The sequence below is a fragment of the Macrosteles quadrilineatus genome, unplaced genomic scaffold, assembly GCF_028750875.1.
Source record: "Macrosteles quadrilineatus isolate MER2022 unplaced genomic scaffold, UCM_ALF_1.0 Scaffold_5__1_contigs__length_97177068, whole genome shotgun sequence".
Taxonomy (NCBI): Eukaryota; Metazoa; Arthropoda; class Insecta; order Hemiptera; family Cicadellidae; genus Macrosteles; species Macrosteles quadrilineatus.
Genome location: NW_026542598.1, coordinates 66,468,808 through 66,485,761, shown reverse-complemented (window position 1 = coordinate 66,485,761; position 16,954 = coordinate 66,468,808). Strand labels below are relative to the sequence as shown.

The following is a 16,954-nucleotide window of genomic DNA, read 5'->3' as shown; positions in this document are numbered from 1 at the left end:
CCGCGCTCACTTGCCTTCAGGTTAGCTCGTTCGCTATAATGCTAACTCGCCTCCAGGTTGAAGTTCGTTTGCTACGCCCACTCACCTTTTGGTTGGAAATTAGCTGTTGTCATAAATTTAAAAAAAAATTAATAGTGCTGCACCCTGTTGGTAATCGTTGTAACTTTTATGCTATTGAACATCATAGAACAGAACCAACTTGTTTAATTGAAACAGCTAAGATTCATCAATTCCTTTTAAATATGAAAAATCATAAGATTAACATGGGGAACTACACAGCCACTGGGGCGGAGCCCGAAAGGGTTTTTGAGATAAGAATATGCTTTAATGTTAATCGGGAATGTGAGCTATCATCATGCCAAATTTCAGCCCAATCCGTCCAGTAGTTTATGCGTGATTGAGCAACAAACACACACACAAACATACATACAAACTCACAAACTTTCAGATTTATAATATTAGTAAGATATCTGGAAGAGACTCCGACTAAAACCGAGATTGCCTCAAGACGTTTTATTATAACCATTTTTTTTTTCATTTGTGTTTCATTGGTGGACAGTGCCTTTACAGTCCGACCCGCTAAAACAGTGACAATAAGTGCCTGAGGGGCTAGCCATAGCTAGCTGACCTCTACCTATGTTAATGTAATTAATAATGTTATTTTCCTACAGTTACCTAACAATGTACATGTTCTCTCACTGATTTGCGAAAGCAAAGTGGCCAATTCGCTCATCAGTGAGACAATGTTAACTTGGTCTCACTCTAATTACTTTGTCTCACTCCAGATTTGCGACGTGAAGGCACGAAATAGTGAGCGCGTAACATGCAGGCAACGTCGTATGCGCGCGAAATACGTTGGCAGCACTGGCTGTAAATCAGCTGGTCAGGTGTTGTACTGTTGTATTTGTCATGGTCACTTCACATTAAATGTTATGTTAAAAGTTCACTTCTGTGTAAAAATAGGTTATGTTTCTTCACCAATTTAATTTATTTGTTTTATGGTAACTGTAGGAAAATTATAATGTGCAACTCGAGTTCAAAGTACAATTGCCTCACTCGAGAAACCATTCCTCGTGAGTAAGGGTTTCTCTCGAGTGAGTCAATTGCTCACTTTTCTCACTAGTTGCACAAATAACTATTTCGTCTTTCTTATATTATACCTAACCTGTATAGCAATGTAATGCTGATCGGTTGATAAAATCTTAAAAAAAAGAACCTGTACCTCTTAACCTCTGCTCTTCGAACTGTCAAATTTAAGTATTTACAGCTGACTTAAATTAATTGATATGTTTACATTCTTTCAAAATGTAAACATGGAAAATGTGGAAGCCCATGGGGCGTATCCCGTGGGAAATAGGAAAATTAAATTATATAATATTGCATTGTCATCCATTTGTGAGCTATGTTTCAAATTTCAAGTCTCTAGCTCATCGGGAACTTCATTTAAGATTGATATCAAAATTTGTAGGAAAGCGACTAGCGAGCTAATAAAAACAAGCCCATGGGGCGTAGCCCAAGGGAAATATGAAAATTAAATGATATAATATTGCATTGTCATCCATTTGTGAGCTATGGTTCAAGTTTCAAGTCTCTAGATCATCGGGAAGTATCAAAATTTGCAAGAAAGCGAGTTAATAAAAACAAGCCCGTGGGCCGTAGATCAACGGAAATATGAAAATTAAATTATATAATATTGCATTGTCATCCATTTGTGAGCTTTGTTTCAAGTTTCAAGTCTCTGGCTCATCGGGAACTTAGTATAAAATCGATTGCAAAATTTGTACCGGACAAGAAAGCGAGCTAATAAAAACGTTTTAATTTAAAATAGGATTAGGACCCAAGCTGCACATGGGTAAAATAAAATAACCTACCCAGCAAATGAATACCAGCTGGTACTGCTCGAATGTCAAAAAAATCTGCGTAGCATTTATTTCTCCAAAACCCAAAACAGTAAACTAACCTAAAAATGTTCTTTTAGATTAACATAGTTGTATTTGTATTGTCGTTTTAAACTGAAATGTTTGTTTATTTATTTACAGTTAACTAGATTTGCTATACTATAAGTTAGCTTTTTTCCCAAGCCAATATGCGTTTCCAGGTATTGAGTGGTTTGGGCAGTAGATTAGCCTGCCAGGCATCCAATTCTCTTTTGCCGAAAACCCCTAGTGGAGAAATAAGAAGATTAACGTCCTCTACTGGTATGTTCAAACGATTAACTTTTGAAATACAATAATTTTAATTATCTAACTACACAGTAAAACTACAATTGTCTTTGTCTGACTTACATCAGACTAATATAACATAAATCGTGTAGGCCCTAGGCCTACATGCTTTAAGTTAGCCCTACTTTAGGCATATGCCTATTCCTCTAATAGGCCTACTAGAGACCTTAAATTACATATTATAGCAACTTATTACGGTATTAGTTATTGGCAAAAGCTGGTGTTGGACTTAAAGTTGCTTAAGGGTTAGCTTAGCCTATATGTGCCCAACCTCTCCTAATCTCTGGTTCTCGTTGAATTTAGGGATGGGCTTCATAAGTTAGGTACTTTGACAAACTAGTTCCAGTCGGTCCAGGTCCATGATAGTACCTAGGTACATTGAATAGTTACTTTGTACCTATCGGTACAGGACCTGAGACAGTGACTGCCAGCGCCCGGACACGGCATTTTTGCTTCTGTACGCTGGATCGGTGCAATAGAAAACATGTAGTATTCTTTTAAATTTATTTTGAATCCAGAGCGCTGCATTTAAAAACTGTTTCATTCATAGTTTTAATGTCAGACAAATAATTTATAATTATAGTAGGCTATTAGGCCTGGTTATTTATTGTTCTAGGCCTATTAAGTACATGGCTTTTAAATAAGATTAAATATACAATTAAAGTAACTGTTTTTTTTTTTTTTTTTATTAAGTTTGTATTAGGCCTAAACTAAACTAAGTTAAATATCCAGAAAATAAAATAGCGCAACTTTTTTCACATTGTCCAATGTCCAACACGTACACGTAGTACACACGGTCAAGTCAAGAAGTTAAAGTACCGATGAACCGACCACCGATATAGGTACAAGTACATGAACATGGAACTAAAGTAGACACCTAGACACTGACTGATAACAAAGCCAAAGTATTTTAACGAGGGAGAGAGAGCGTCCGGACTAGGTGCTGTGCGCTAGACCTCTTACCGTTACATTCCCTTGGTTGAATGAGTTGGACCTAGTACCGATCGGTTCTGAAATGTACCGATCCAGGAAAAATCGCATTTTCTCTAAAATGGCCTGAACGATTTTCTTAAAAATGTTGTATGTTTTAGTCCTTCAAATTCCGAACGAAATGGTACAAATCCCACTTCTGTAAAAATTATGGTTCAAAAGTTATTGCAATTTATGTTATTTTCCCATAAAATCACAAAAAATTGGATTTTTGGAGAAAATCTGGCTTTCACCAAAATGAATATGTTATGGTCCTTATAATTCTAAAATAATAGCCTAGTACAACACCCCATTGCTGTAACAATTACGACTCAAAAGTTGTTGCAACTTTTGTGATTTTTTCTATAAAAATCATAGTATTTACTCTCATTGCTTACCCATGATAACTTAAAGGTTGTTGACAAGCTTATGGGAGAAAGTACTTATATGTCAGAATGCTGATACCGTTTATTTTCGTTCTGTCATAATTGTTCTGATGGTTTTTAACATGTTGCCACCAACCGCCACACTCCTCTGTATAAAGGGATTTGAGAAGGCTGGTAGTGAATGTATTAGGCATAATTCGATTTTAAGATAGCCACATATTCAAATAATAGCCTACTGCCATTAATGTTCAAATAGTATTGCCAAAAATACCAGGCATTACAGTATTGACTTTTTTTCTCACTTCCAGCCAAATTTAAAGATGAAGATTTACTTTTATTCTTTAATGAGGAAGTTCAAACTATACTGAAGACTTTAACTGGATTTGACTTGAACAAAGTATTTCAAGCAAGGAAACTGGGACATTCCTTGCAGGCCCCTCAGTATAAATTGATGACTTCTCAACAGGTGGAAGAGGTAAGTTTAAGTTAATTTTACTAAAACCGAAGTTACAGTAGAGTCCCGTAAACTCGGCGTAATGTGGACTGGAAGGGTGTTGAGTTTATGAAATGCCGGGTTATCGGGAACTAGGTTAAAAGTAAGAACAATACAATTTTAAGCTTTTTAACTGTTCATTTATATTTATATTAAAAGTCAGTATTAAGTCATCAGATATAGTACAACAAATCCTTGGTACGAGTTGCGAATGATTTGACTTGAACTGGCTTGAGTCCATGTTTAACTCGGAGTGTCGCTATGAAATACTGTTTGAAAACCAAAAAGGATGTCAGACTATTTGAATGGGCCCATGAGTCATTGAACCAATGAGGTTTTGTTTGATGAAGCCAATAAACTAAAGCTAAATGAAGAAAAAACACAAGAGATAGTCTGCACTTTGGCTAGGCATGTCCATGATAACAGCAAAGTCTCTCTCCTTTGCTTTAAAATTGAAAAAAAAACTTTCATGGGCCCATCATATAAAGGCGGTCAGCAAAAGACTGTCAAGAGTTGTAGATCTGCTCAGAAAACACACACAGATAATAAGTCTGCACTATTTGCTGGTGATACAGTATACCACGTTCTCTTAAATAGTAAATTGAGCTACGGCCTAATGCTATGGTGATACGCGCCTGCTTGCAAAAAATCCTCTTAGGCCTACTCTAGAAGAAGGCAATTTGTATAGTTACTTTCAGTAAAAGACTGGGTCCCTAAGGCGGCGTCCTAGCTGAGCGACAAAATATTTTTTGTCATTTTTCTAGGACGGGGCCTAAGCAACTGTTCATGAAAATAAATGTATATAGCCAATACATTTATCTGTGTTCCATTAATGTCAAAACCAACATATCGAATACCTACCAGAAGTACTATACATACGTACATCAAACCAGGCAATGAAATAGACATATCCTTCTGCAGACTTTTAAAAACAAAAAATGCATAGGCCTACCTGGCCAACACACAAAATGTAGGATAGCCTACCCCAAGCACTGAAGAACCTGGAAGTTCCTAAATTTAGCACTGACTTGAAGACATGGCTAAAAGATAGGCCATATTATAGCCTGCAAGAGTTTCTTACAAGTGTTGGTAAATCCATCACCATAATCCATAATATAAAAGTACCTAGGCCTATTTACAAAAGCAAAGTTTTTATTTTTAAGTAATAGTATTAGTATTTGACACAACCTATCTGGCATCACTGGTCTTGGTAACGTGGGAGGTAATTGTAAGGAGTTATACTTAACTACAGCCAATTACCCACAATTTAGACCAAAGCCACTTTTTAAGCTAGACCCTGACGTTAAAGTTACCTTGCGCAGGTAGCATACCTACCTCCTTCTGGCTTTGAGTAAACACGGCTTAACAAGCTATAGGCCTACTCTAACTTAAGTAGAAATTAGATTCTGGTTCTGAGATTTATTGTGATTTACAGGCAATTGAGAAGGCAAGAGATAAAGCAAGTAAACTTCTGCAAATGCCTCCAGTTGTCCCCATCAGTCAGGAAACTGATGTCGTTTTGTCCAAAGATCCTGAACTCATTGCTCTTGACACGTCTAAATACCTTATCACAGATATATCATTTGGAAAGACCGACAGAGTAAGTAAAGCTACTTATAAATCTGTGTATCTCAGCTTTCAGGCTCCATTTAAAATGTCTTATCCAACCCTTTAGGTAAGGTAAGATTTCTCTTACACCTGTGCACCAGAGATTGATGTTTGTGCTTGTCTTTTTAGACTTTTAGTCCAAAATTGGCTTTAATCCAATTATTTAAATCTTACATGTATCTTTGTAATGAAACATCAACGGAGCTTGCAACACATCAAAAACATCAAAATTTACACACAATACAGTACATGCAAACTTTTAAACTTGAAACAACTCAACAAACAAGTGCCATCATGAGAAGTTTTTAATGTCTCGTGTGTATGTACTGTTTAGTGTGTAAATTTTTAACTTCAACGTTTTGCCAGCTCCGACGATGTTGCATTGCAATGAAACATGTCAGCTTAGTTGAAGTTAGGCGCAATTTTGGACTACTGACCTAAGCCTAAAAGTAATATACCAGGTGTCCCATAATAGTCCCGCCTGGTGAGTTTTTAAACTGCTGCATATATTCAAAAGAGCTTTGATACATGTTACGAGGGTAATGTAAAGTACTAGGTGGACGAGATTTCCCGAGATGACGCCGTCTGAAGTTTGTCAACAATCAACATTTGTGTGATTGTGTTTGTAGATAACTTCTCAAGACTTATAAGTTGTTCTAATGTGTTTTTAGTTTGTAAATATGACTAAACTTGGTCGAAATAAGTCGACAGTGAGCAGTAGCCCCCCCCCCCTTCTTGGAGCCTGGAAAAATAAATTTCAATGTACATTTTGTCCTTAAAACACGCAATGTCATAAAACAGACATCAATGTAGTTTTTTTAGCGAATTTCCCTATAGGGAAGTAGCTATTAGCGAATTTCCCTATAGGGAAGTAGCTATTACCGTAGGTGGCACGGTAAGACCTAGACCCGGGACCGATTTACTTTTTCATTTTGATGTCCCCAGAGGCCAAAAACACCATTCGTTCAAATTTTTATATATGTATATATATATATAGATTTATATATATATATATATATATACGTCCGTGAACGCGATAGCTTGAGTAATTTTGGTCCGATTTTGATGAAATTTGGTTTAAAGGTGTAAAGCGGGATAAACTTGAATGAGTTCGCGAACCAGCATGATCGGACCATGGGAACGGGGCTTTACGGGGGGTTTTATGGGGTAAAAATTGGTTTTTCTCACTTTTGACCCTCAAAACACAAAATTTCCCAATTTCTCTTTAGACCTTTTTAAAGAGGTTTAAAAAACAAATAATTTAGTATATTAAAGTATTTTTGTTCGGTTATTAGTAACGGAGAAAATTTAAAAAATTGTAAATTTAAAATTCCCATGTTATTCTTATGGAGAATATTGTCAAATGTTGTAGTTTGCTTGTTTATGGATATATTTTAATCAAACTTGGCAAATTTATTTATTTTGTACTAAGCTATCAATATTTTACTAAAAAAACACACTTTATTAGTTTTCTTGTAGCAGCAAACCTAGGTACTTGTTAAACCTAATGTTATTAAAATATATTTAACTGAAGTTCAATTCAGACAAATGGAAATTCGCTTAGTCTGCAGGTTTGCTGCGGCGGGGGTATTTATAAAACTTAATAAGCGATGGCAGGCGTAGTATTAAGTTCCACATAGATAAACTTTGTGGACCATAGCACAATGAATAAAACAATATTACGCTATGGAAAGCTGTACGCATCATCCAATTTTTACAGCTGTCAGCTGTTGGCATGCTAAGGCAAAGGGGAGCGCCGCGCGCACGAGCGAGGACAGTGAAACAGCTGATTTCCTGATGTTCCATAGTTAGTTGTCAAATTGTCTGCTAGCCACTAACTTTACACAGGCATCAATCAGCAATCAGCAGTAGCACCAGTAGCCTATTACCATGGACTATATAAACACTAAGTGTTAAAGTTTACATAGTCAATGCTATTACTGAATTCGATACTATACATATTGTGACAGATCTATGAAATGGCGAAAAACGTAAGGTTAAAAAATGTGTCTACTTGCTTGCATGACATATAACAGGTGAAATGGAAGGTTTTAGGACAATTGGACACAGTTCTAGCCGTTAGAAATGGCTTTATCTTTATGCAGTCACCAAACGGCTTTTAGGAGATAGGGCTTCGTACTCTACATTAGAATTTTTAGAGTGGCTAGAACTGTTTTGAAATTCTTCATGAATGCAAGTTCGTCATAGTTTGATTTTTTTAATGTCTACTTGCTCATGACAAAGACAAATGACAGGTGAAATGAGAGGTTTTTGTACAGTTGGACACAGATATAGACATTAATAATGGCTTTAGAAAGTCAGTAAACAGCTTTTAGGAGGATATGGCCGTAGCCTACAATATGTTTTGAGATTTATGAATGCAATCGTCATAGTTAGATTAAAAAATGTCTACTTATTCATGACTAATAAATCGAGAAATGGACGGTTTTGCACACTGATCTAGACATTAAAACTGGCTGTAGAAAGTCACCCAACGGCTTTTAGGAGGATATGGCCGTAGTCTACAGTATGTTTTGAAATTCATGAATGCAATCTTCATAGTTTAATTTTTCAAATGTATATTTGCTCATGACAAACAACAGGTGAAATGGGAGTTTATGGACAATTGGGCACAGTTTTAGGTGTTAAAAAAGGCTTTAGAAAGTCACCAAACGGCTTTAAAAATTCCAAATTTTCTGAGGCTGATGAATAAAAACTGCCACCATTTTGTACTGGGTTGAGTGAGATAGAGACCTCTGGTTTACGCCAATATTCTTTTTAACTAATGGCTTTTAAAATTATGTGCTACTTGATAGGGGTTGCTATTTAAACATTTTTAGCCATCCCCAGCAACCCCTATTTGGGGGTGGGGATTGAATTTCAAAATACCCTTAAAAAGTACTTTGCATTACCCTAGTTACATGTATCGAAGTTCGTCTGAAAATATGCAACCGTTTGAAAATTAACAAGGGGGGTTCTATTATGGGGCACCCGGTATACACCCATGGGCTATCAGAATGAATATTATTTACGTTTGTGTTTGCCAGAAAGAGAAAACTACTAAAACCTGTGTTCAGATTCTGTTCTGTTTAGTACAGTAGACCCCCTCTTAACCGACCTCTTATTAACCTCTTATCCGCCTTCGATCGTAAAATAATACAGTTTGTTATAACCGACCTGGCTTTGAGAGCAGTTCGGTTTAACCGCCGCTTTCTAGGAATCTCGGTATTTCCGCTCCCACGCTGGGCGATGAGAACTGAACCATATGCTTATCTCCATAGGATATGACTAAGAATAAATTATTTTGTATTGATCACAAAAAATATATAGCATAGCCTATTGCCAGTTTGTCATCATCAATCTAGCTTGAGCACATCTGATCTGATTTGTTATCTGTGCGGAAAATTTATAACATCGTAAAATTTGGTACGATTTTGAGAACTGATTATCAAGCTGGAGAAAACAAACAACAACCCAACTTGTAGGCAGGGCAGGGAAGGGGGGTTAACAACTCCAAGGTCAAGATAGTTTTTGTGCCTCGAGCCTCAAGTGAGAGGCTGTAAATAAACATCCTATCTTGTAACAAAATGGTTACTTATATCTTTAATTTTGACAAAAGGTTCTGTATTATGTGATCTTTGGTACTGTATTACGATGGATTTGGAAAGCATCAATTAATACATTACAGTACTAAAGATAATAAAATTGGAATTGTTATTGACTCTTGCCTAGTCTAGTATTATGGTATATTCCACTGAAAGTAGGCCTATTTGACTTAACAGTGTTTTGTGTTTATTTGTAAATTTCTATCAATACGAAAAAGGAATTAAGAGTAGTTAATGCAAGTATGACTTCAAAATAATTATTATATAATTCAAAACGAATAGCACTTCATTACGTTATAATTTTAGGGATTGCCCGTTTTAACCGACCTTTTGAGTTATCCGACCTAGGTCCTGTCCCATTTTGGTTGGTAAAGGGGTCTACTGTATATATCAATTACATGTTGGCACTTGGCAGCATGTTGCAGTTGCTTACACCCAAGAAACAATCCACTGCTTTTAAGACGTGAATTATTCTATCAGCAATTCGAACATTATTCAAACATTCGATCAGCAAAAAGTGTTGTTTTTCAGGGTCAATAACACATTTGTATTTCTTTCTGTCCATCTTGAAATCATTCTGTGAGAGCAGTCTGTGTTCACTTCTAGGCTATACATTGAAAAAATTGTATTGGTAGTTATCAAACAAACAGCATAGGCTTATTGCAGTTCTTGTTTTGGAAGAGAAAAGGTTTACAGTGCAATAATTTATGTTCTGTCTTTTTTAATCAAAGAAGACAACTTACATTTTAAAAATACTGTTAATTTAAAACCTTTTAAAGTGTGGTTTTTTTTTTAGACACGAACGGTTGTTGTACGAGACTTGGACGGAACGTTGCGTAAAGCTCACAGATCAGAAAGAAGAAATGCAAACCAGACATACTTTCCTATACTTGGAAAGCAGTTCAGAGTGCCAAAAATGTTTCAACCAGAACATCTTAAGGTAAAATAGAAACTAGAAATGTAGGCTAAATTGTTTTACACTTTTTCACTTTTGGTGTCTATATAATGCAGGTGAAATGAAATACATTTATTTATCCCATATTATATTGTACAAAATGGTAGATAAAAAAGATAGCAATATTAGACAATGCCGACAACAAGTCCAAGGCACTCAGGCAGGTAATAAATAATGAGAGAAAATCAAGTACCAGTATAGCAAATGAGTGGGAACTCCTAGTAGATGGGGAGACATTACAGGACCCAATCAAAATAGCAAACCACCTCAACAGTTTTTTTGATACAGCTGGGAAAAGGACACATCAGGCCAACAACACCAAGACACACACCAGAACACCCAAAATTCCTCCTTTAACAAATAACAAACTAAAACTTCTGCTTGCAACACGTAAGTACTAAGTAAGTAAACCAAATGAAATAATATATCAGCCAAACTGGTCAAAACATGCAAAATGAACTGATTAACCCACTAACAGCACTCATAAATAAGTCTCTCAAACAAGGGGTCTTCACAACACATCTGAAAACTGCCAAGGTATACCCTAAATATAAAAGTGGACCAAACACAGATGCTAAAAGTTACAGACCAATTTCACTTATACCGACCTTCTCTAAGATCTTCGAAAAAAATCGTCCTTAACAGACAAATATCCTATCTAGACCAAAATCTGCTGCTCACCAGCCAGCGACATGGCTTCCTTAAAGGAAGATCCACTACCACTGCCTTAATACAGCTCACCGAGCACATAATAGAACAACTAGAAGATGGCTCCTCAGTCACAAGTCTGTTTCTGGACTTTAGCAAGGCCTTTGACTGCCTTAACCACAAGACACTTCTTAGAAAATTGGGAGCTCTGGGTATTGAGGGAAGGTCTAAGCAATTGTTCTACAGTTTTATTATTAGCAGACAGCAACTAGTTGAGATTCAGCATGTAAAAAAAACACTCGCCATAAAATACATTCCAAAATTGTCTCTATACGGAGAGGAGTACCACAGGGATCAGTTCTTGGACCAGTCCTGTTCCTCCTCCTCACAAATGACCTACCAGACCAACTACAAGAATACTGCCAAACCACAATGTATGCAGATGACACTGTCATCACACTGACAAATCAACAGAAACTTTAAACCTTAACATCAATATAACCTTGAACATGACTAAACAATATTGCACAGTAAAGGAATTGGCTCTAAATTAAAAGAAAACTGTTCAGCTGAACTACTCTACTAACAATAAAGACTCAAACGTATTAATCCCTGGAATAGAAGCACAAAATAGTACTAAATATCTCTGCATTATCATAGATTCAAAAATGACAAGGTAACAGCACATTGACTAACTCTGCAAGTAGCTACGCTCTGGCATTTATAGGCGAGTGAAGCAGCCTACCATGCCCTGGTCGACTCACACGTCAGGTATGGTCTGGGAAGGTACATCCAACAACTATCTAAAAAGAGTCCTCATCCACCAAAAAAGAGCTATAAGACTTTAATATCAAGGAAGCAGTTGTGATGCATTTAAGGAACTAAAAATCCTCACACTAACATCACTTTACATTCGTGAGGCAATTCTCCATGCCATCTCCACAAATCAAACAAGAAACAGAGACATTCACCATCACAATACACGGAACGCCTCAAGTTTTGCAATACCACCTCACCATCTAAGTTTCTTTGAAAAGAAGCCATCCTACAACCTGTATTTCAACAATCTACCAGAACAACTTAGAAATGAACAAATTCACCGTTTCAAGAACCAATTAACGACATGGCTGCAAGAAAGGTCATTCTACTCAGAAAAAGAATTCCTTGACAACCTTTAACAACATATTAAATCCACCAATTTTATTATTATTCTGACGCATGTACTGTTCTTAACGAACATGTAAATAAACATTATTGTCTATTGTCTATTGCCAGATTAGAGAGGGTCTACTGAACTTCCCTGATGATCCTTGTTCTTCCAACACTCAATAATACCTTTAACTCTTTATATTTGTCTCCTGCTTGTATCCACTTAACCCTATTAGTGGCCTATATTAGAAGTGGGGAATGGCCAATCCATTTCAATAATAATAACAGGGTTTGTTTATATAATAAAATGAATGTTCAGAATGTGATTTTTCGAATGGTATGTATATTGTTCACATCAGAGTTGATTATAAGCGGTTTTTTCACAGCTCAAAATATTTCGGTCCATACTAGCGTATTACGCCGGTGGCCATTCTAAGGCGTCACGGCGAACGAGCGTATTACGCTCGATGGCCACTGCTAGGGTTATGGTGTTAAGGTGTTAGCTGCTGTCTGGCATGGTACCAAGAGCCCTACAGCAGTGAACAGTCTTGCCCTGACAAATAGGGCCACTGCATTGGCTGACTAATTGTTTGCAGGCAAAACCAGGGCAATGGGTTACCTGCAGAGGTTGAGTATAGCGAAGAAGGGTTTCCCTGGTATATGCCAACACTACAAAGAGAGAGGGCTACTTTTATTGTACTGAACTGAGCCTACATCAATGTTAAGTTTTCACAGGTTAAGAATCAAAATGGACGTTGTTGATTAGATGTCAATAAAAGGTTACATTACCTGCAGACTGCCATCTAATTGATTAGATGTGCTGACAGAATTTGCTGATGTAAATTACAGATTTCTGTTGATTATACTAACTTATTAACCAAATCAATCTAATTGGCCAAGTTTTTGTAAAGTATAGCATCTTTTATGTCATACTAGCTGGCCCGACAGACGTCGTCCTGTCCAAATGTGGTTTTATGTCAAATGCTCGTTCATTTCCAAGATGAGCTCGTTCGCATGGCTCAATCACGTCCTGGTTGAAGTTTGTTTGCTACGCTCACTCACCTTTAGTGACTAAAACTAAGGGAGAAAAATATTTTTTGACTGTAGCACATGCTGTTTGGAGCTCTTTCAACTATGTTGGTTTTATTTGAAATTGGATACAGCTAATTTGCACATATTGATGAGATGTCTACTTAAGCACCAAAGTCAAATTGGCACCATGTACAGTTTAGGGCATCGTAGGATGGAATCTTAAAATTAACATATTTGATTAATCTTCCAGTTTTTTTTAAGGCTTTTGGTCCTGATTTTGTGCTTTTATACAATATTCACTCTTTAGTTAACCAACATTCTCTACTTGGATGACCCAGTACTATATTGTTACAGCCTGTGCTAGAGAGAGGGGACTACTTGTTTGTACTAGACAGAACGTGTGTGGAGTTTGATGCAGACGACCCTGAGTATCACAGAATCACACACACTACTTATAATCACATTGATGAGAAACAGGCTTACGGAACGCTTAGGTTCACTCGTCACTTCGGACCCATGGTTTTCTACCTAGTCTTGAGTGATAATATTGATAATCTCCTTTTGGAAAACTTAAAGACAGCAAGGTAGGTTTACAATTGAAGAGTTCTTAAGGCCTGTAAACACGGAGCTATACTCTGTCTGAATTTAATGTGCGGTTGAATCACAAATTTGTATTCTCCTGCTTTCTCCCTGGCCCCTGTCACCACCACACATTAGCATACAGCTGGTTCACTGTTCATATTTTTACAACAGGTGTCACTTTGTTTACATTTAGTGGTTTAAATAACATTGTGATTATTCTGATGGTATTTTGTGCAGTTTAATATTATCCAGTCTGAGTTTACTTGATGGTTAATCAGAAATGGCCAAAAGGTGCCAAGATATTACAATCCAAACTAAAACACACAATAAAAATAAATCTTCCCGTTTTATTCTGTGGTAGTTCAATCATAATAAACAAAAGCTTCCTAAAACACTGTCTGCAATATAAAACAGATGATTTTTAGGGGGATTTCAGTGTAGAAAAGGGTAAATGAGTGGGAGATTTCCCATGATAGGGAAATCATATGTTGAATTCCAACCGCACAATTATTTTAGACAGACTATAACAGTTGTTGCTTATTGATAAACACATGATTTAGTCCGATAAAAATACTACATTAGCAGCAATGGTATAGCACGTTAAAATTTTACCTGCACACTAGTAACATTTACCATGTCTGTTAATTCAAGTGCAAATCTTCAAACTCTCCAATGGACTCTGCCTTACAATCCAAAAACTTAAGGGTTATTATTTCATACACATGCACTTTAAAATAAACAAAATTACCGTATGTAAAAAAAAATTCAATTTGGTTGGATCTGCACAAAATCTATAGACAATATCAATGCAAGTTAACAAAATGAATTTAAGACAAAATTTTCAAAAAGAAGTCGCAGAATTGTCTTTTTTTAGCTCTAAAAAATTTGCTTCTCAAAATGTCCTTAAATACTCTTGTTTTTAGTCATTAGTGTCACACGTTCATGTCAGTTTGAAATCTGATGTTATTAAAGAGTTCTGAAGGACCTGTAAAATGAGATCTTTGTTTGAGAAATAGAAATTTGTGGACCTTAGGCCTACTTTATCTATGATTGCTATTATATAGTTACTCTCATAACAATGCACTGTTCTGCAGGCTATCAGATGCAGCTGCATTGATACAGCTCCATCATATCGTCCATCCCAATACAAAGTCTGCCAAAAACAAGCTGCAGAGTGGTCAAGAAATGGCATTTATTAAGGTAATCAATCTTAATTTAAATAATGATTCTCTTTAGGATTAAATGTATTCCTACCTGTCCATCTCAAGCAAAATCTGGCAAGTAAAATGCCCTGACAAGCTGCCTTCGCGTGTTGAATTTAAATTTTGTCACGTTTCCTAGAAAACGCTTCCGGATTAATTTCTAAAATTCTATTTCCTACCTTATTTTGTTGTTGATCAATTTGATGGGACATAACAGTTGATATAGCTCAAAAAGGCATTCTATTAGTTTTACTTTGTAAAAAAGTTTGTTTATTCAACAGAAACTACAAATTTAAAGCAACATAATCTGTCGGTGGCTCGCATCAATTACGACAATTTTGATAAAATACTGGTGACAACTTTAATATGGGCATGGAATGTCTAGTTGTATCAATAGTCAAAGCTGATAGTAACATAACCTTTCTAGCTTATGTGTGTTTTAACACGTTCGCGGCGTGCCTCTCACCAGTGAGTGCTCTAGTTCCTTTCTGCCACGCTGAATGCTCACACTTGGAAGAATGGGTATTTTTATGTCTGCAGGAATGGGTGCTTTATTGTGGTGTCGGTTGGTAATAAATTTCCCTGTAAAATCCCCTTCTGGCAAGCTTATAAATCAACTTGTTACCCATATTTCTCTCTCCATTTGGCAATGTAATGGGACCGGCTAGTTCCAGACAGTGCTGCTATCTATGAGTGTTTCAGCAAACTACGTTGACTCTCGTCGTAACACAGAACATCACCGCACGCCATTTGCCATTCATCAGACCGAAATATTTGAAAGCCAAACAGGTACGCTCGACGCTGCGCCACACTGGGGCTACGCCTGCCATTGGTGGGCCACAGCGAACGTGTTATGGAACAATTTATTGTACTTAGAAGTTTCTCTGTAAGAAAAAAGTGTGTAAAACCCGCTAAGGTCTCTATGAACCAAAATGCTCTCTCATTCTCAACACAAGGTGAAGAGATTTAATTAAAGTGACTAATAGCCAACAATATTTTTATGATCTATCCTTTGCTTGGTGAAAATATTTCAGTTGAATATTACTGTCTGTTTTATCTACAATTGTGTGAATTTTACAGGAATACATTGACAATGATTCCAAACTGAAAGTGGCTCTGGAACTAGCTTTGATGGAAAATGACAAAAGAGAATTTCCTGAGGCCCAGGCTAGCTCTGGTAACTTGTAATTAGCTTTTTAAAATATAGAATATACAATATGAAACCAACTATCAAGTGTTTAGTTTATTCACCCATATACAAGTAATTAGTATTTTTCTCACACCAAGTGCTAAAATCAATGTTTGCAATCGCAGGATAATGATAATGTTTCAATACTAATAAGTAACGGTGTTAAATATGGTATTAAGAGGTAAAATTATAAGAAATACCTTTAGATCCTAAAACTGAAGATCTGTTCAGTTTTGGTAGAACAGGAACAAGATGAGCAGAGAAGCGATGGCTCTGGCCAGAGTGATGAAAATCGAAGGACCAAAAATGAAAGATTATGTTGAAAAATGACTATTGTTGTGTAGTATGTAATTCTTCACTGATTTAAATTAAAACTCTTCATTAATAAAAAGAAAGCAATCCACTACTCATGAATATTCTGGACTGTACACGAAAAATAAAAATATCTTCTTGGATCCTTGCTTGACACTTGGTACTATAAATTTGGAATCAATATTTAAATTAGAAATAATGCAATTGTTGTAATAAAAGAAAGAGAGATTAAAATATTTAATCTAAGCTAAACCAAAAGGTAAGCACTGTGTACTGTGAGTAGGGGTCTCAATCCTGAAATCACGAACCCCGTGATCCCGGCCGATTTTTGATCCCTAGAACCTATGTTTATATTGATTTTTTTGTGAATTTGGAACTTTAACTTACGGAAAATAAATAAAAATACGTACAATAACACTTGAAACACTAAGGGACGGTTCACGAGCTCGGGACTATCGTAGTCCGAGCCCAGAATCCGGAAATAACCGGTATTTGGGCCGCGACTTAAAAAATCGGGTTCACGAGCTCGAGACTATATAAGCCGCGGACCAAACTGATAGGCGGCACACAATTAGTGCAGGGATAAAACCCGGTTTTAAAAG

General features: G+C 36.4%; 1 protein-coding gene across 1 annotated transcript; it reads left to right on the top strand.

The window, feature by feature from the left end:
• The first annotated feature begins 1,942 nt into the window (after positions 1–1,942).
• Positions 1,943–16,081, top strand: LOC128994804 (28S ribosomal protein S22, mitochondrial). Its single transcript, XM_054419591.1, has 7 exons — positions 1,943–2,198; positions 3,886–4,052; positions 5,506–5,670; positions 10,080–10,223; positions 13,422–13,651; positions 14,744–14,849; positions 15,932–16,081. Exons 1-7 carry the CDS (start codon positions 2,087–2,089, stop codon positions 16,037–16,039), a joined length of 1,032 nt encoding a protein of 343 aa, XP_054275566.1. The 5' UTR covers positions 1,943–2,086; the 3' UTR covers positions 16,040–16,081.
• Positions 16,082–16,954: the final 873 nt, after the last annotated feature.

What these genes read in the sequence shown, in the direction of transcription:
- LOC128994804 (XM_054419591.1), top strand. Translation starts at nt 2,087, where the DNA reads ATGCGTTTCCAGGTATTGAGTGGTTTGGGCAGTAGATTAGCCTGCCAG. An exon ending in CTTCTCAACAGGTGGAAGAG is followed by an intron (nt 4,053 to 5,505) that starts GTAAGTTTAAGT and finishes TGTGATTTACAG; the next exon opens with GCAATTGAGAAGGCAAGAGA. An exon ending in CATTTGGAAAGACCGACAGA is followed by an intron (nt 5,671 to 10,079) that starts GTAAGTAAAGCT and finishes TTTTTTTTTTAG; the next exon opens with ACACGAACGGTTGTTGTACG.